Source organism: Rhinatrema bivittatum, chromosome 5 (assembly GCF_901001135.1).
Source record: "Rhinatrema bivittatum chromosome 5, aRhiBiv1.1, whole genome shotgun sequence".
Lineage (NCBI taxonomy): Eukaryota > Metazoa > Chordata > Amphibia > Gymnophiona > Rhinatrematidae > Rhinatrema > Rhinatrema bivittatum.
The window spans coordinates 250843940-250859607 of NC_042619.1; the positions used below are offsets into that span (position 1 = coordinate 250843940).

At 43.0% G+C, this 15668-nt stretch overlaps 1 protein-coding gene across 4 annotated transcripts in view; it reads right to left on the reverse strand.

Moving 5' to 3' along the window:
* Window positions 1-1025: 1025 nt before the first annotated feature.
* Window positions 1026-15668, reverse strand: part of PPP3CC (protein phosphatase 3 catalytic subunit gamma) — a 167540-nt gene continuing 152897 nt past the window's right edge. For 2 of the 4 annotated variants that reach the window (XM_029603796.1, XM_029603797.1), the window contains 4 exons: window positions 13575-13656; window positions 12303-12400; window positions 11038-11067; window positions 1026-8830 (listed from right to left, as the gene is read on the reverse strand). In XM_029603796.1, coding sequence (XP_029459656.1) covers window positions 8652-8830; window positions 11038-11067; window positions 12303-12400; window positions 13575-13656 — 389 coding nt within the window. In that variant the 3' untranslated portion in view covers window positions 1026-8651. The remainder of the gene's footprint in view (window positions 8831-11037; window positions 11068-12302; window positions 12401-13574; window positions 13657-15668) is intronic. The other 2 variants (XM_029603799.1, XM_029603800.1) reach the window with 1 other exon arrangement.

The following is a 15668-nucleotide window of genomic DNA, read 5'->3' on the forward strand; positions in this document are numbered from 1 at the left end:
GTTAAGTCCATGCCGGGAACAGTCTACCGGACAGAGGCTTACCTCTGAGGGATCTTGGAAATCATCTCAGGAATTCTCGACTGGGGGAGGGGTTCGTCTTGTAGAGGTAAGATTTTGGAATTTTATTTCTTCTTTGGTTTGGATTTTCTAACGCTGTGCAAGCGTGTGTAGAGTCCCAAACTGCTAAGGAGACTGAGAAACACTGAAGAGCAGAGCTTCCTGCACAGGTATATGTATAGTGCCGACATCAGATTGAAATCTGACTCAGTCTCCAACTGCTATCAGGAGTACCCTACACCCATTGGTCCTGAGTCCATCTGCTACATGCTAGGAAATAGGCTAATCCAGTACTGGTTTTGCCCCATTTAATACATGGAGTTATAGTTCCAATTATCTAAGGCAATTGGAGGATGCAGGCCACAAATAATTTTAAAATCAATAGGACAATTAGAACTACAATTCCATGTGTGCAATGGGGAAAAACCCAGGTCTTGATGAGCCTGTTCAGTTAACCTGGAATGAGTTGGCAACCTTATAACTGTTGTTGCTCATGCTGAAACTGTCCTGTGGCGACGAGGCTATTGTGTATGTGACACTTGCACTGATGCCATCTATGTATACTGTGCTGTGATAGAGCCATCTCCCACTGCTGCTGCCTGTGCTAAGGGTGGGTGTGGGGGTGTGTGTGTGTGTGTGTAACCTGCATGCTACTCGAGGTTGTACCTGTTGTGAGGTGGGGCAATCTGTGCAGGAAGCTTGTGCCTATATAATACTTGCTGTATACATTTGTGTATGAGAAGCTTGCACTACAGCTGCCTATGTGGTACCTGTTCCATGGTAGGGTAATATGGATAAGGGAAGCTTGCAGGAGGCAAGTGTGTGTGGATAAGGTGCCTGTTGTACTTGTTCTGTAGTGTGGTGGCCCAAATGTTAACTCAGCTTAAAGAGTATTCAATGTGGAGACATCAGCCAAAGTGTAAAAGAAGACGAAGTGTATCACTCACTCAATGAAACACTGGAACAAATGTTTTTTTGCATTTAATTTTAACTTTTTTTTTTTCCTGAAGATGACTTTTGATTTTACATTAAGACACTTCTAACAAAGTCATTCGTTGTTCACGAGAAAGAGAAATTTTATTTAAGAACTTCTGCCAATAAATAACAGTTTTCACCATTTTCTTTTAAAGTAACTAAAAAAAAAATAAAAAATAAAGAAGCAGAGCGGAGGGCAGAGTTCTGCTGAAAGGGTGGGTTCATGGGTCACTTTTGGGTAGACTCTGCATCACAGCACCATTCCCTGCTGGCCATGCTTGGACTAATCTGCCCTTCAGCATGTCTTCTGAGCATGTGCTTTTCCTGGACTGCCCTGAAAGACCACAACTACACAGAGCTATGATGCAAGATGACAACCCTTTTGTCAACTATGAGCCAAGAACCCAGTGCAGACCCCCTCCTTTTTACATGCACCTTGCTATTTCATGCAAAGGGCAGCCTTGCAACCCACCTTCTGTCCTGTCCAGTTTACAGTCTCTTAGTGGAGCATGACAATTCAGTGTCACATGTGGCATTGCATTTTGCAGCTCCTGTCATTTGTGACTAAACAGATGAATACAAGGTAGGGCAGAGGAGGGAGGATGAGAAGGAGCAACTAATCAGCATCCGATTTATGCAAGAAACACAGCAAAGCTGGGTTCCCTCTTTCCTACTCAGGTTGCAGTTGTGTAAACCTCATGGATGAAGGAAACAAACAGGAAGTCTACTGGTTCTAACAATCCCCTGTCTTTCTAGTGACGTAACAAGCACAGACTGAGCCAGACTCTAGTGGATTACAGCACATGAGCCTTCATTTGTAATGACTCAGGGCTCCCTCCCCAAATCAGTGACAGTCCTCAGTCAGGAACCACAAATCATAGCTCCATCTCAAACCTGGCTAATGGCAGGCCACTAGGTATCACCATCAAGCGATGGTAGACAATTCCTCCGCAGAATCCCCAGCTCGCCTGGAAAGCAAAATCCTGGTCCACATGGCAGTATACAGTACTTGCCACTAGGCCAGCTCTACTACCCATAATTTCTAAGGAAGCATTTGTATCATGCAGGTGATATGTAAGACACTCCATTTTTCAAGATCCAAGAGAGCAGGTTCCAATAAAGCTGTAAGTTACTACTTCTCAATCAAGTTGGCAACACAAAAGAGCAAACAACTGTTATTTTGCTTAACTCCATTCTTCTGACCAGACAGGGGCCTTTCCTTTTAATTAAGGCTACATATTCCCCAGCATCACCACTGCCTTCCACAAATTGGAATAGATACAGCTGCAGCTTTCCTCAAATTTTCCCAGACCTTGTTTCAAGGACACCTGCCTTATACTCATCATATAACATACATGCAACAAGATTATCAAACAACTGAATTATTTTACACTTTTTAAAATCTAAAATTAAATACATTATCCAACCCTCTGGCCTGGAATGTGCAATTCAGTTTCCTGGTACTGCCCTCCATGGAGTGCATTATCTTGCTTCACCAAAACAGCATTATACTGAAATGAGACAATGTCTCCCAGTATTAGTGTCCACTGAAAAGGAATCCTGAAAACTAGGAACATAGATAACATACAAGCAGACTGTGAGGAACTGCAGAAGGACCTTGCCAGACTTGAGAACTGGACATCTAAATGACAGATGAAATGTAATATGGACAAGGGCAAAATGATACACAGAGGAAAAATAATCCTAAACTACAGGCACACAATGCTGGGTTCTGTATTAAGAGTCACCACTTAGGAAAGTATTGTGGTGTCATCGTGGATAATAACACGAAATCCTCAGCTCCATTTACAGTGGTGGTCAAAAGAAAGCAAAGAGAATGTTGGGAATTATTTGAAAAGCAATGAAGAACAAAACTGATTATTATAATGCCTCTGTATAGATTTACACACTGAGTATTGTGTGCAATTCTAGTCACTCCATATTATTTAAAAAAAAAAAAAAAATACCAGAAAGAGATAAAGAAGGACAAGAACATTGATAAAGAGGATGAATGGCTACCTTGTGAGGAAAAGCTAACAGGTTAGGGCTATTAACGTGGAGAAAAAATGACAGAGGGTGTATGATAAAGGTTTATAAAATCATGAGCTGGTTGGAACAGATAAATAAGAAACAGTTAATTTACTCTTTAAGATAGTACAAGGACTAGGGGACATTCCATGAAACAGGTAGCAGATTTAAAACAAATAGGAAAATATGTTTTTACTCTACACAAAATTAAACTATGGAATTTGTTGCCAGAGGATGCAGTAAAGACATCATAGGTGAGTTTCGAAATGGTTTGGACAAATTCCTAGAAAAAAATCCATAAATGATTATTAGTCAGACTTGGGGAAAGCCACTTTTTATCCCTAGGAGTGGGCAAAAAAAGAAATAGATCTACTCATTGGGATCTGCTGGTACTGCCAAGATCTCTGGCCTGGCCATTGTTGACCAGATGCTGGGCTTGACAGATTCTTGGTCTGACCCAGCATGGCACTTCTTATATTCTTATGAAAATACTTAGTTTGACTGCACTCTACAATATTGCTGATAGCAGCTGAGGAAGAAGCTACTTTCACCTTGAACAGAGAACACAACTAAGGACAGGAGAAACTCTGCTGTCCTGGCTAAGTTCAGGTTATCCATTTCCTTTTCTCAAATTGAAAACTTGTAAAGTATTTGGCTACAAAGAGATATTTTATAAGGCTAATAAATGCTTTAACAGGAAAACTGATAAGCTGGCCTGGTATTTCAGTGGCAATGCTATGCATTATAGTGTGGAAGACCTGAGTTTGGTTTCTGGCCTCAGCTTTTACTCCCCAGGTCTACCGGGGATGCTGCAAAGGCCTCCATAAAAATGAAAGATAGTATGGCCAGCCAGGAGCTTCAGCCGCTGCTTCATACTGATACCTACTAGCTGGAACTAGAGTACATGCATACCGCACACCAAAGAGCTCCCAGCCTAGGAGTGTCACTGCAATGGCTGAGCTAGGAAAGTTATAAAAACAAGAGAAATATCCTGCAAATGAAGGCTCATGGTGCCAGAGACCCAAACGTCCATTTCCAAATCAGATGGAAGCCCAAAGGAGCAGGCAGAAACAGACAGGCCAGAAATACAACCCCCACCCTCCAAAATGAGGCATGCAAATTCTCAAAACTCCTACCAGATAGATTATCCAAGGAAGGGATTTACAGATCTTAGTGGTCCTGAAAGCTTGAACAGTGAAACATTCATTAACCTTATAAAATGTATTTTCTCTATTCAACTACTTTGCTGCTTTTCTTCTATAAAATCCTGGGATAACACAGGGCTCCCCTTTTTCCTGATACCCTGGAAAGCAGGTCTCCAAGAAGCTCAGATCCTGTCTTATATAATGTTTCACTACTTTTTTTCTTTCACTTTACTGGAAAATCTGCTACTCCCCTCCCTCCCGCAACCATCCTGAGGGGAGAGTGGTGGAATGATCACTCCCTACTCGAGAGGTTGCTGTAATACTGATTACTATGAACCCAATGGGACCTATGTACTTATCTCTCCTCCTCTCGCAGACACAGAACCGGTTTGGAAACTGGAGGAGCTGCAGAAATCATTACCTTTTCCCTGGACTAGCGGGTGCCTTCCACAGCCTCACACAGCCAGGCAGGCCAGTGACCACATGCCACTATTTCTTTCCAATGGTATCCAAATTACATCACTTCAGCTAATGAAAAAACCTTCTGCATCAACCTCTCTGAAAAACACAGTTGCCAAGGCTTATGAGTCACACAAGATTACTTTTTTTTTTTTTTTCTTTTTAATCTTTGAATTTAAACCCTCTGCACAATGCTCCAGACTGTGCTAGAGGGGACAAACATGCAAGGACGGGATATGCCTTCCACCGTTTAAAAAAAAAAATAAGTGTGGGATCTCCTCTGCGTATGTGCGTGGGAGACAATTGTCGATGAGTAATGCCTCAGAATCTCTCACAAAAGAGAAAGACCACAGGCTACAAGAATGGGAGCGGCAACAATATTCCTTGATAAGATGCTGTGCCCTCCCCTCGAGACATTACATTCTCTGTGTGTGTGTAAACTGCAGCCACCCCCTCTCCCCACTGACTCTGAACTCCGCCTCATAGATTGGGCTGCATAGTCAGAGGCAAAATGTATGGCAAGGTAGCTGAAGAAAAGCTCAAGCCTTCAGTATATGGCTCAGTTGCATTAAAAACTTCAAAAGATACAGCTGAACAAGCAGTAAAATAAGGTTTAGACTATTTTCTACTTTAAAAAGATTCTTACTGGCAATAACACAGTAATGGGGATGTGCTAAACTTCCAATTTACTTCCTGGATGTGCGCAAAGCACTCAGCAACTCAAGGATGCATCAGAGTACTCTCTCAGACTCAATATAATGTGTTTTGTAGAGCTCACACAGTGAGCTCTACAAAACAATAGCTGAAGAACAAATGGGCTTTCCTTGATCTGCTCAAACCCTGACATTCTTTCAAAGCTTATTAAGCATTTCATTTGTGGTCTGGGCAAGGAAGCAATTTACTTTAAAAATAAAGTGGAAGTTTCCAAATTATCCCTGCTTGAGTATGAGCTGAAAAAGAAACATGGCATTTCAGCAGGAATGAGACTGGGAAGAACAGACATACAAATATATGAACCACACACCAGCTCCTTCCCACTTGCTAGGGTTGATACTTTCTCCATGCATGGAAGCTCAAATTGCACACAGAGCATACCAGAGATGCTGCTACAAGGACATTCCTTGTACAGGAAAAGCTGATTAATATATGGGCTAAAGAATCGCAAACCTAAACCATGCCTGTAATCTGTATATTACCAGATATGTACAGCTGGGAACTGCATTCTTATAAACTCGACATTTAGAATGATCCCAGATTACAGGCAGGAAATAGGGTAGGACTGAAAATCTTCAATCTGATCAATTAAAGAAGAGGGAAGAATAAGACCACCATACCTCTAACAAAGCAATATTAATCATTACAGATTTTTGTGAGCTATGATGAAGGCCCAAGGACAGGTTCCAAAGCAAGGCTTGCAAAATTCTGCAATGAGAAAAGTATTTATATCTTGCCATGTAAACAGTGAAATTCTGCATGGAGGAAACATCTTTTACTAATTAGATACTGAAAACCATGTTATTGTAATTAATTTATAGATGAATCATTGGTTCCCACTGCATGTCCTTTAAATACTGCCCCTATAGGCTGGTTAGGAGAAAGTTTATTTAATATATTATTTTATTTAAGCATAATTCTCAAAAAGAGCTCCCTGTTCATTGTTCAGCATTCATTTTGAAGACATTTTAAACAATGGCAAATTATAAATCCTGTTTGCCTTTAGTCTGTTTCCTCCAGGATTCTAAGTGCATTCATTTTCAAACAAATTAAAGATTAAAAATCACTCTGCGTCATACTCAAAGTAGAAAGGAGAGAACATTTCAAATGTTATTTAAAAATCATTAAAAATGTGGATTAAGCTTCCCGTCAGAGGCAAGGGGCACGAGACAACACCAACAGCTTTAATACACATTTTTAATGATGTCTGGAAAAAAAATTACACTAACATAGGTTATCTCCTCTTTGGGCTTCAGTGAGCGCAATATATGATTTTAGTCTATGACGTACATTAATTTTCTCAAGTTGTTTCACAGAAAACAATATTTTTGCATCTTGTTAAGATGTTTGTGATCGGTCTTCTCAATGTGTTTATATCTATGCTAAACTTGCCTGAAGCAGTTCATTAAAAAGTCTGAATTTCTGGAGAACAATTTTTGATTTTCAACAATTTTCTAAATCTTTTCACCTAGAGTTTATATTAAAAAAAATTTTATTTTTCATGTGAAAAGATTTTAAAAAAAACCAGATTCTGTATCCAGACATTGGAAGAAAAGTTAAGGCCACAACTATGCCTTAATCTCTTCCTAGGGGATTTCAAGATTTTTAAATAAATTTGGAAAAGATTTTGAATGTCCCAGTGTTAAGCTCAACAGATCTTGGTATGGAAATGGCTTTTTTCTTACTCTGCAATTAATCAACTTTATTGTAAAGCCATTCTTATGAAGCTTCTGGGATATGTAAGAAAATATTTCTATACAATGTCACAGCATTAGTCCATACAAAATTTCAGTCTGAAGACAGCTAAAGAATAAAACCCATGCCAACCTTGCAACGCTCTCTCCTCAATTAAAAATATTCCTAGCAAGATTTTATTTTGAAATCTGTTTTCTAGAAGAGAAATAAAGTCATTATAGAACAGTGCTCCCACCACCGCAGCAGGGGCAGTCTCCCAGGCTTCCTCCCCTAACAGTAGGCATTTCTTATACTCCTTCCCCTTCCTACTATTGTCCACACCCAGTTATTAACAGCTGCTGCTCTACCCTCAGCTACAGTAAGTGGTTCATGCCATTCTCCATGCTCCCATCCACCAAGAGCAGCCTAGTCTGGGGCACACACCAGAGGTAGGGAGGCAGGATGGCTGGAAACTTAGCAAGTATATGCCAATACCTGACGAAGGAGACCAAGGATAGCCCCTCGGGCCCACCACAGCATGCTACTGAAGTTCAAAACACTGAATTGCAAACCCGTTAATTTTGTGATTCTTGCCCTCAGGACATGTCTATGCTATTACCCTTACTACATCTATGCCGATATCAGTAGTTGTATTGTGTTTAAACACTCAAGTCAGTACTAGGTATCAAGGGTTCTCTGATGCCAAGATTTCCCCTTTAGCCCCAGTGATAAAATGTATTACATGATCTCCGGAACGTACCATTTATCTGGGGAGTTTACAATTCCCTCCTCTCTCCCAGAAGCAGTATTAAACATGATCGACTGAGAGCACAGGTACCTTACATTACCACTAATGCAACAGCCCAGGATACAGGCTGCACAAAAACTGAGCTAAGAGCTAGTGGAAGAGAGAAGAGCATAGGAAGCCCAGGAAAACCAGCAAACACTAGGGTCAGTCTATGTCGCTCAGATGGTACATCTGCCACTTTGAAATAGTCAGAAAGAAACTGTGGGTACCCTGCATCACCTCAGTTTGAAACACCCCAAATCCTGGACTTCACTTGGCTAGGGGACCCTGCACAGCAAGGTGGTGGGCTGCCCTGATACATCCCCTCGCCTCCATGCCAGAGGAATATGCCGAAGAAGAAAAGGTCATCAAACTAGAGGAGAAAAATATTTTTAAAAGCTCTTCCTTTGAGTAACAGACGCTGTTTTGTGACAGCAAGGCTGAACAAATTAGCTCAAGTCCGAATTTATTTGGGACCAGACGTTCTTGTCATAGCCCCAAACCAGCCCTACAATACAAGACTTCAGATGCACTACTGATTAAACCAATTTCTAAATTTAAAAAATGTACTTTTTATATATAAACATATGTATGTGTGTGTATGTGTGCTTGTACATACATAAACACGCATACACGTAACATGCACACACTATATGGAACAGAAATCAAAAATGTACAAAAATGGTCACCGTTCTTATACACAGAGTACAAACTGGATAAAACCAGACCTCCAGTTCACCCTAGGTTTTTTTTGTTTTGTTTTCAATACCAAATAAATAAATGTGTTAAAGTTTTAGTCCTTGGTGGTGCGTTTACTGAAGCTTCTTCCCAGTGCCGTTCTTCTCTGTGGAGTTTGTGGAGGTCACCAGGTTGATAGGCCCATCGGGCTGCATGGGATTCCTACGTGGTGGCATGCGCTCGTTGATGCGATCCAGACCCCGGGCTTCCTCAAAACTGCGGATTTTGTGCTGTGGTGAAAATCCACGAATGGCTGCAAGGAGGCAAAACGAGAATTAATGAGGGCAGAGGGCCTTAGGAATGATCAAACTAGCATCAGACCGACAGGCATCAGGCCCAAGATAAACTGGGAGTTAGAGGACTTGCATGTTTTAAAAAAAAAAAAAAGAGGCAGCAGTGCCCCAGCTACATGCCTGGCCAACTCCTGGCGTGTCACTAACTGTCTCCCCAATTAGACTCTTACAGTGGCTCACTACCCACATGCTGGCTGATTCCTGCAGTCTATCAGATTGCCCTGATTTTGCTAGCTATATGCGGGGAGTCTCGTTTAGTCTCACTGGCTGCATGCCTGGCTGACTCCCGCAGTGACATTACCAAAATGCTGAGGGAATCCTCTAGTCTCACTAGCTGTGTGCCCAACAGACTCTCACAGTCTCAAGATACATGCTGAATATATCCCAGAGTCTCACTAGCCATATGTTGGCTGATTCCCTACACAATGGTTCACACCTACTGCATGTCCATCAGCCCACCAACAGTCTCACTAGTTGCATGTCTGGCTGCCTCCCACGATGACTCCTAAAAGCTCACTAGCTGTATATGCCTGGCTGACTCTCAGCAGTACTATCCACATGCTAGGCGACTCCTGCAGTCTCTCTAGTCACATGCTGGGTGATTCCTGAAGTGGCTCACTAGATGCATGTCTGTCAGCCTCCCATGACCTCACTAGTTGCATCTCCAGCTGTCTCACTGCCTGAATGTGGTCTGCCTGGCTGCACTATCCATATGCTGGGTGACTCCTACAGTCTCAGTAACTGCATGCATGTCTGATGGACTCCCATAGTGACATTACCCACATGCTGGGTGACTCCTGCAGTCTCAGTAGCTGCACTTGGCATAGTTGGCTGACTTTCACAATGGCACTAACCATCGTGAATCCTTATACCTGGCTGTCCCACTAGTTGCATGCCCAGTTGACTCCCAATCTCATTAGTACCAGGTATATCTGCTATGAAGTGTTTCTAGGAGAAATCTTTAGGACTGTGTTATGCTACGGTGTTTAACAAAGTCTGGTTTATGTGCTCACTGCATGCACTGCAGCCCAGTAAATCATATCCTAACCTGTTCTACTAAAGGCTTGTTTCAAAGGCTAGATGCCCAATAATGGGGGAAACTGCATATCTTAAAGATGAGAGCTGCACATTTTGGAGTAGGAAAAGGAGAATGATGGACAGGGACACTAAGTTCTATTCTGCCTCATTTCTAAGGAAAGAAACACCACAGCAGGCAAGCTATAATGGAAACAAGACAGAGAATACATGAAGTACTTCTACAGCTGAAGGTCATCACAAAATCTTGCACAACCAGGAACAAGTCATGGAACTGCTAGATAGGTCACCACAGCCTGAAATACTGTTTTACTGTTAATTTCATTTGCCAAGAAGGAGAGGATCAAGTTCAGCCTTCAAAAGAAGGGGTACTGTTGATTCATGCAGGACATTTTTACATCCATTTTAAGATTAAAAGGCATAAAGTAAATCTCCAACCCTCGTTAAAAACCATTTACTCTGGAAACTAAACATGAAATTTACGGCCCAGAAGTGTTATATAAGGCCCTCTGAATAAGACATGCACATTCGTGATCTGCATTGTGTCTGGGAACATTTTACCTGTGTGCGCACTAGATTTCACTGAAGCGTCTGTACAGGAGCATATACCAGGAATACAATGCAGAATGCTAGTTCAGAAATTAAACCTTCCTCCCTTCACCACTGGTTTCACTGGCAGCTGCTGCTTCCATACGATATCTAGCTGGAGAAGCATGGACAGCACTTTCTTCCCTATAGTGCACACATTACTAACCATACGCTGCAATGGATGAGACTGGGGCAGGAGGGTGTGTCCAATGTTAAAATAGTGTCCTGCAGACCCAGGAATCCCACATTTCCCACAAATGCAGAGCGCCCATTAATGTTCCCCAAAGCCCAGGAACCAGGGTGAGTGTCCTAATGGAGAGAAGAGAAGGGCCGGTGCAATCCGCTCATAATGCAAAGAAATGTAGAATGCTTTGAGAGGGAAATACAGTTTTATTTAGAAAGTGCCCCAGAATTTGGTTTTTTTTTTGTAAAAGCTGGTGGTGCAAGAATAAAGTTATATAGATGGAAAAACGATGTTTCACTTCTTAGATTCTACACACATAGAAACAAGGATTTAATCTCCACATAGGAATTCTCATCATACCTTCCTGTGCCTCAACCGCTTCTACTGTGGCTGTAATAGAGTGAGCAGGGGCATGCAAAAATCAAGACAGAGATAAAAAGAGTGTGAGTGAAGCACATTCTCCATATCACAGTTCATACCCAGCATTCCCTTTATACCAACCATATCACTGTTATAAATACCTGGGGTAGGAAGGCTGCATGGCTATGTATGTACTACCCTTAGTGGTATCTTTGCCATATATGTAAAAAAAAAAAAGTTACACACAAAGCCAGCTCTTCCCGAGCCACTCAGATATAGCAAGAACCATGGCAAGAGTCTGGTCAGCTGGCACAGAAACTGAACTACACTATGCAAAGAATCTGACTCTTACCAGTCTTCATTCCTCATATTCAACTCTGTGGTCTTATAATGACCCAGGTGTAGCAACTGCAACAGGTTGCTAGAAAATGCCAATCTGACAGCAATCTGGCATATTCTGCCAGTGCACCCGTATTAATAGAAAACAGATGCAATATCACCTCAGAGGTTACAAGCGCCTGAGCTTACAATGGTAAAAGGAATATAGGCAGGCACTGGACCAGCTCCAAGGTTACGGGATGGGGTGGGGGGTTATCTGTCTCTAAAACAACATTTTAATTAGGGGTAAGACCTTTGTAGAGGTCAGAAATAACTGCTGATGCATGTAGGTCAGGGAGAAATAGAGTATGACAGAGCATCAATATGGAAGGACAGACTTCTTCTAGCTCCAGCAGCCAAATATTTCCTGAGGTCTCCACTTGTGAAAATGAAAACCTAGACTCAAGCTTGCAATTGGCTGATTGAGTTAGCGCCTTCTTCATTTACAAAATTATTTTTATGAACTAAACAGATGTATGGTGTTTAGAAATAATTCAGCTGCATTCCTGGTCTCTTCAAATAAAACTTCTATAGTTAACATATATTGGTCAAATCAAATGGCTGGCAGAATGCTTCCAACTGGGTCAGGGACAAACCAAGGGATTTTTCACCCTTCAGAGGATGTCAAAGTTGCTGCCTTCTGGCACAAAGGGTGACTGACTTCAGGACTGAGCTCTCTCGTACTAGTGAATCCAAGATAAAGAGTAAGGCTTGCAGTCTCATTCTGCTACCAGAGCTATTTGCACACTTTGTGGCTGTATCTGATAAACACCAGGAGCTCCTGTACGAGTGAGACATTCTTTAACTGTCTTAATGCAGAGTGGTAAGACTCATGCTCGCACACGTCTACAAACATGAGAAAGGAGGAGCACTGTGCTTCTACTCACCGCTCTGGAGTGTCTGCCTGCCCCCTGAGAGTACACCATGAGGAAGTGTCCCAGTAGGAGTAAGCCCTTTCAGAGTCAGCACACTTTCACTCTCTTCCCTGAAAAGAGAAGCAAAAATAAAACATGGACTAGGCACCACAGTCCACTTGTGGAGAATTTTGCCTCTCTCCACATTTCACTTTGAGTTTCCATTCACCATTTTGCAATGGGACTTTTGTGCAGAACAAGAACTCCCCAGCTCACAGAAGAGATACAGGTGCAGTCTGCAAAGCTCATTTCATGCAGTCATGATACTCCAAGTTTTCCCTTCTATACTGAAGTTGAAAAACTGAAATTAAATAGTCTCTTCTGTCCCCACTTACCTGGAAACTGGCATTAACAGGAGGTAACAGCACAGCTAATAGCTCTTTGCAAACTCATTTGTCAATCAGTATGCCACGTTCTCAGGGCCGGAGGAACCACTAGGCAAGCTAGGCCTGTGCCTAGGGTGCAGAGACTTAGGGGGCGCCGCCACTGCTCGCAGCCACTTCAGGCGGCAGAATTTTGAAAAGGCAAAAGTGCCCCTTCAAAATTCTGTCCAGCCCCCGCCTCACCCTGCTCCCCCCCTCTGTTGTGCCATCCTCCTGGCGCCCCCTGGTGGTCCAGCAGAGGGCCCGGGAGCAATCTGCTGCTCCCAGGACCTCGGCTGCCACTAAGCAAAATGGCACCGTGACCTTTAGCCCCTACCATGTGACAGGGGCCAACCAATGGCACCGGTAGCCCCTGTCACATGGTAGGGGCTGAAGGCCATGGCACCATTTTGGTTAGTGGCAGCCGACGACCCGGGAGCGGCAGATCGCTCCCGGGCTCCCCGCTGGACTAGGTGTTTTGTGAGGGTTTTTTGGGGTGGAGGTTGGGAGGGTGGGGGAGTGACGGCATGTGGTCCCTGCCCCTAGAGTTGGGGCTGCGACCGGGGGTGGGCTGGTGGCAGCAGGACGACGGGGGTGGGGGCAGCACAAGGCTGAAGGTGACTAGGGCGCCGAATCCCCTTGCACCGGCCCTGCACGTTCTGCCCTCCTCCTCACCCAAGAAATGCTCTCAATACCTCCTCCCATACAAGCGAGCCTCTTCCAATACAGTGACAATCCCTAAGATTTGGGAGCCCAAGGCAGAGTTCACACCAGAGCCCTCTCTTCCCAAGTTTACAGATAAGAAGAGGGCTTCTTGATAAGTACTGCAAGCTGCTCCTTCCACCCATTGTTATCACAATGCTCCAGCAGCACAACTGCTTACCGGAGGACAGAGAACACACGTGCCATCTTCCCAATGGCGCGGATCTTATTACGAATTATCTCTTTGCGGACTGTTGCGCTGCCTTGCAGAGGAAAAAGAAAGAACTGTTATTAGGAGGAGGCAGATGTAAATCAGACTAGAAAACAGAAGCAGACATGCAGAAGCAGCCAACAGAAATGCTATAAACATATTAACTGCAGCCCAGCCTGCATGGAGCTGGCAGCTTCTCATCACAGATACCAACATGACTTCACCCACTGCTTTGTCTTCTCGCTGGGATACAGGTTATAGTGTAATGCAGCATTCTAGTGACCTTATTGGTCTTGGAGAAATCTGAATTCTTTCCACACTGTTTCACCTCTTATTGAGTCAACATAAAAATTATTCAAAGATGCTGATGTTTCTAACATCTCTTAATTGGACAGACATCAAACTTAAAGGTTTTACAGCCAGCAAAGCTGCCTCTCCTGACAACTCCAAACTCTTTTCACAACTTTTTATTAGCATTATAGGCTTCTGTTCACTTGCTGAGTGCTGATGGCTTCATCACCCTGGGCCCTGTTGTGTAGTATGTTTATATAGGAACAGGAAGTCCTTCACTGGTAGCATGTATTGAGAAATCTGTTTATTGGTGCAATGGCTGACTAGTATTTGTAGATGTAAATGCACACTCTCTGCAGTTTAAGACAAGCTAAAAGGTGGTGAACCTAGTACTAACACCCTTAAAAGGAGAGAGAAGCAAAGTGGGATACGGTAAGAAGGTAAGAGTGTACTTAAATACCACCGAGGGGGAACAGGACAGTGTCAGACAGTACATAAATTCCAAAAAGGCCAAGATAGAAGCACAGTTCATCAGATTTCCAACAATGCCATGCCTGAAGTACAGCAGAAGGAAATTTCATCTGAACCAACAGGATCCATGGCAGCACCAAGTGCAAAATTACAGCCCCCAAGTATTACTGCACCCAACCACCACACTGTGGGGTAGGGAGAATTTGTGCCTCAGCTGGAGCATTCCAGAGATCAAGCCTGTGATTCTCTCTCTGTTGAAAAACAGTATTTCCTTACCCAAGTCGGACTATTGTTGGTGGTGTGAGAGAAAGATGCAAGGTCTGATCATAATTTTTTGGTTGGGAGGGTGGGGGGGCAGGGGACAAAACAATGCTTAAGCAACAGGTTCTGACTGCTGGTGCGTGGAACACAAAGGATCTTTAGATTTGTAAAGGGTGAACCATAGTGAAAAGATGAGTGCTGTAGAATTCTGAAAGCTACAGTATCTGCAATCATTCTCTGCAGCATGCGTGTCTGGGTGAAGAGGCATAGTGAGCACAGGCTTATTGTCCAAACAAACTGACTCAGCGGCATCATCACTCTCAATACAATCTACTGGAGAAGAGTGTGTACAAGCAGAACTCTCTCCCACCAATATTCATGTCACCAAATGCTAACGTATGGAGTTCACATAGCCAGAAAAACCTGTATTTCATAAGAACATAAGGGTCATACCAAAGGTCCATCGAGCCCAGCATCCTGTCTCACACAATGGCCAATCTGGGTCACTAGAATTCCCCAGCAGATCCCCATTCCTTACAGCTCAATCCCAGGGATATGCAGAGGCTTTCCCAAGTCTGCCTGGCTAATTGTTTATGGATTTTTCCTTTAGAGACTTGTCTAAACCCCTTTTAAACTCAGCTATGCTAGATCTCAACCACATTCTCTGGCAGCAAATTCCACAGTTTTGATTGTGCATGGATGACAAAAATATTCTCTCCGATTTGTTTTAAATCATCTGTTACCTGTTTCATGGAGTATAGATAAAGCTAGAGAAGGGGAGGAGAGAAGAGCCATTTGGGAGGATCAGAGTTTTCTAGCTGGAGTGCAAAAAATTGAGGGAAAAACTCAAGAGCTTGTTTATTCACATACTTGTATGAAAAAAAAAAAGTTTTGAATTGTATCCTGCTTTTGACTGGGAGCCAGTGCAACTGGTGTAGTATTGGTGGTTACGTGGCTAGTTGTTTTAGCGGCTGCATTCTCTAGAAGCTGAGGTGCTTCAGACTGTATTCAGAGATGCAGTTAAATAGATAGTTGCAATAG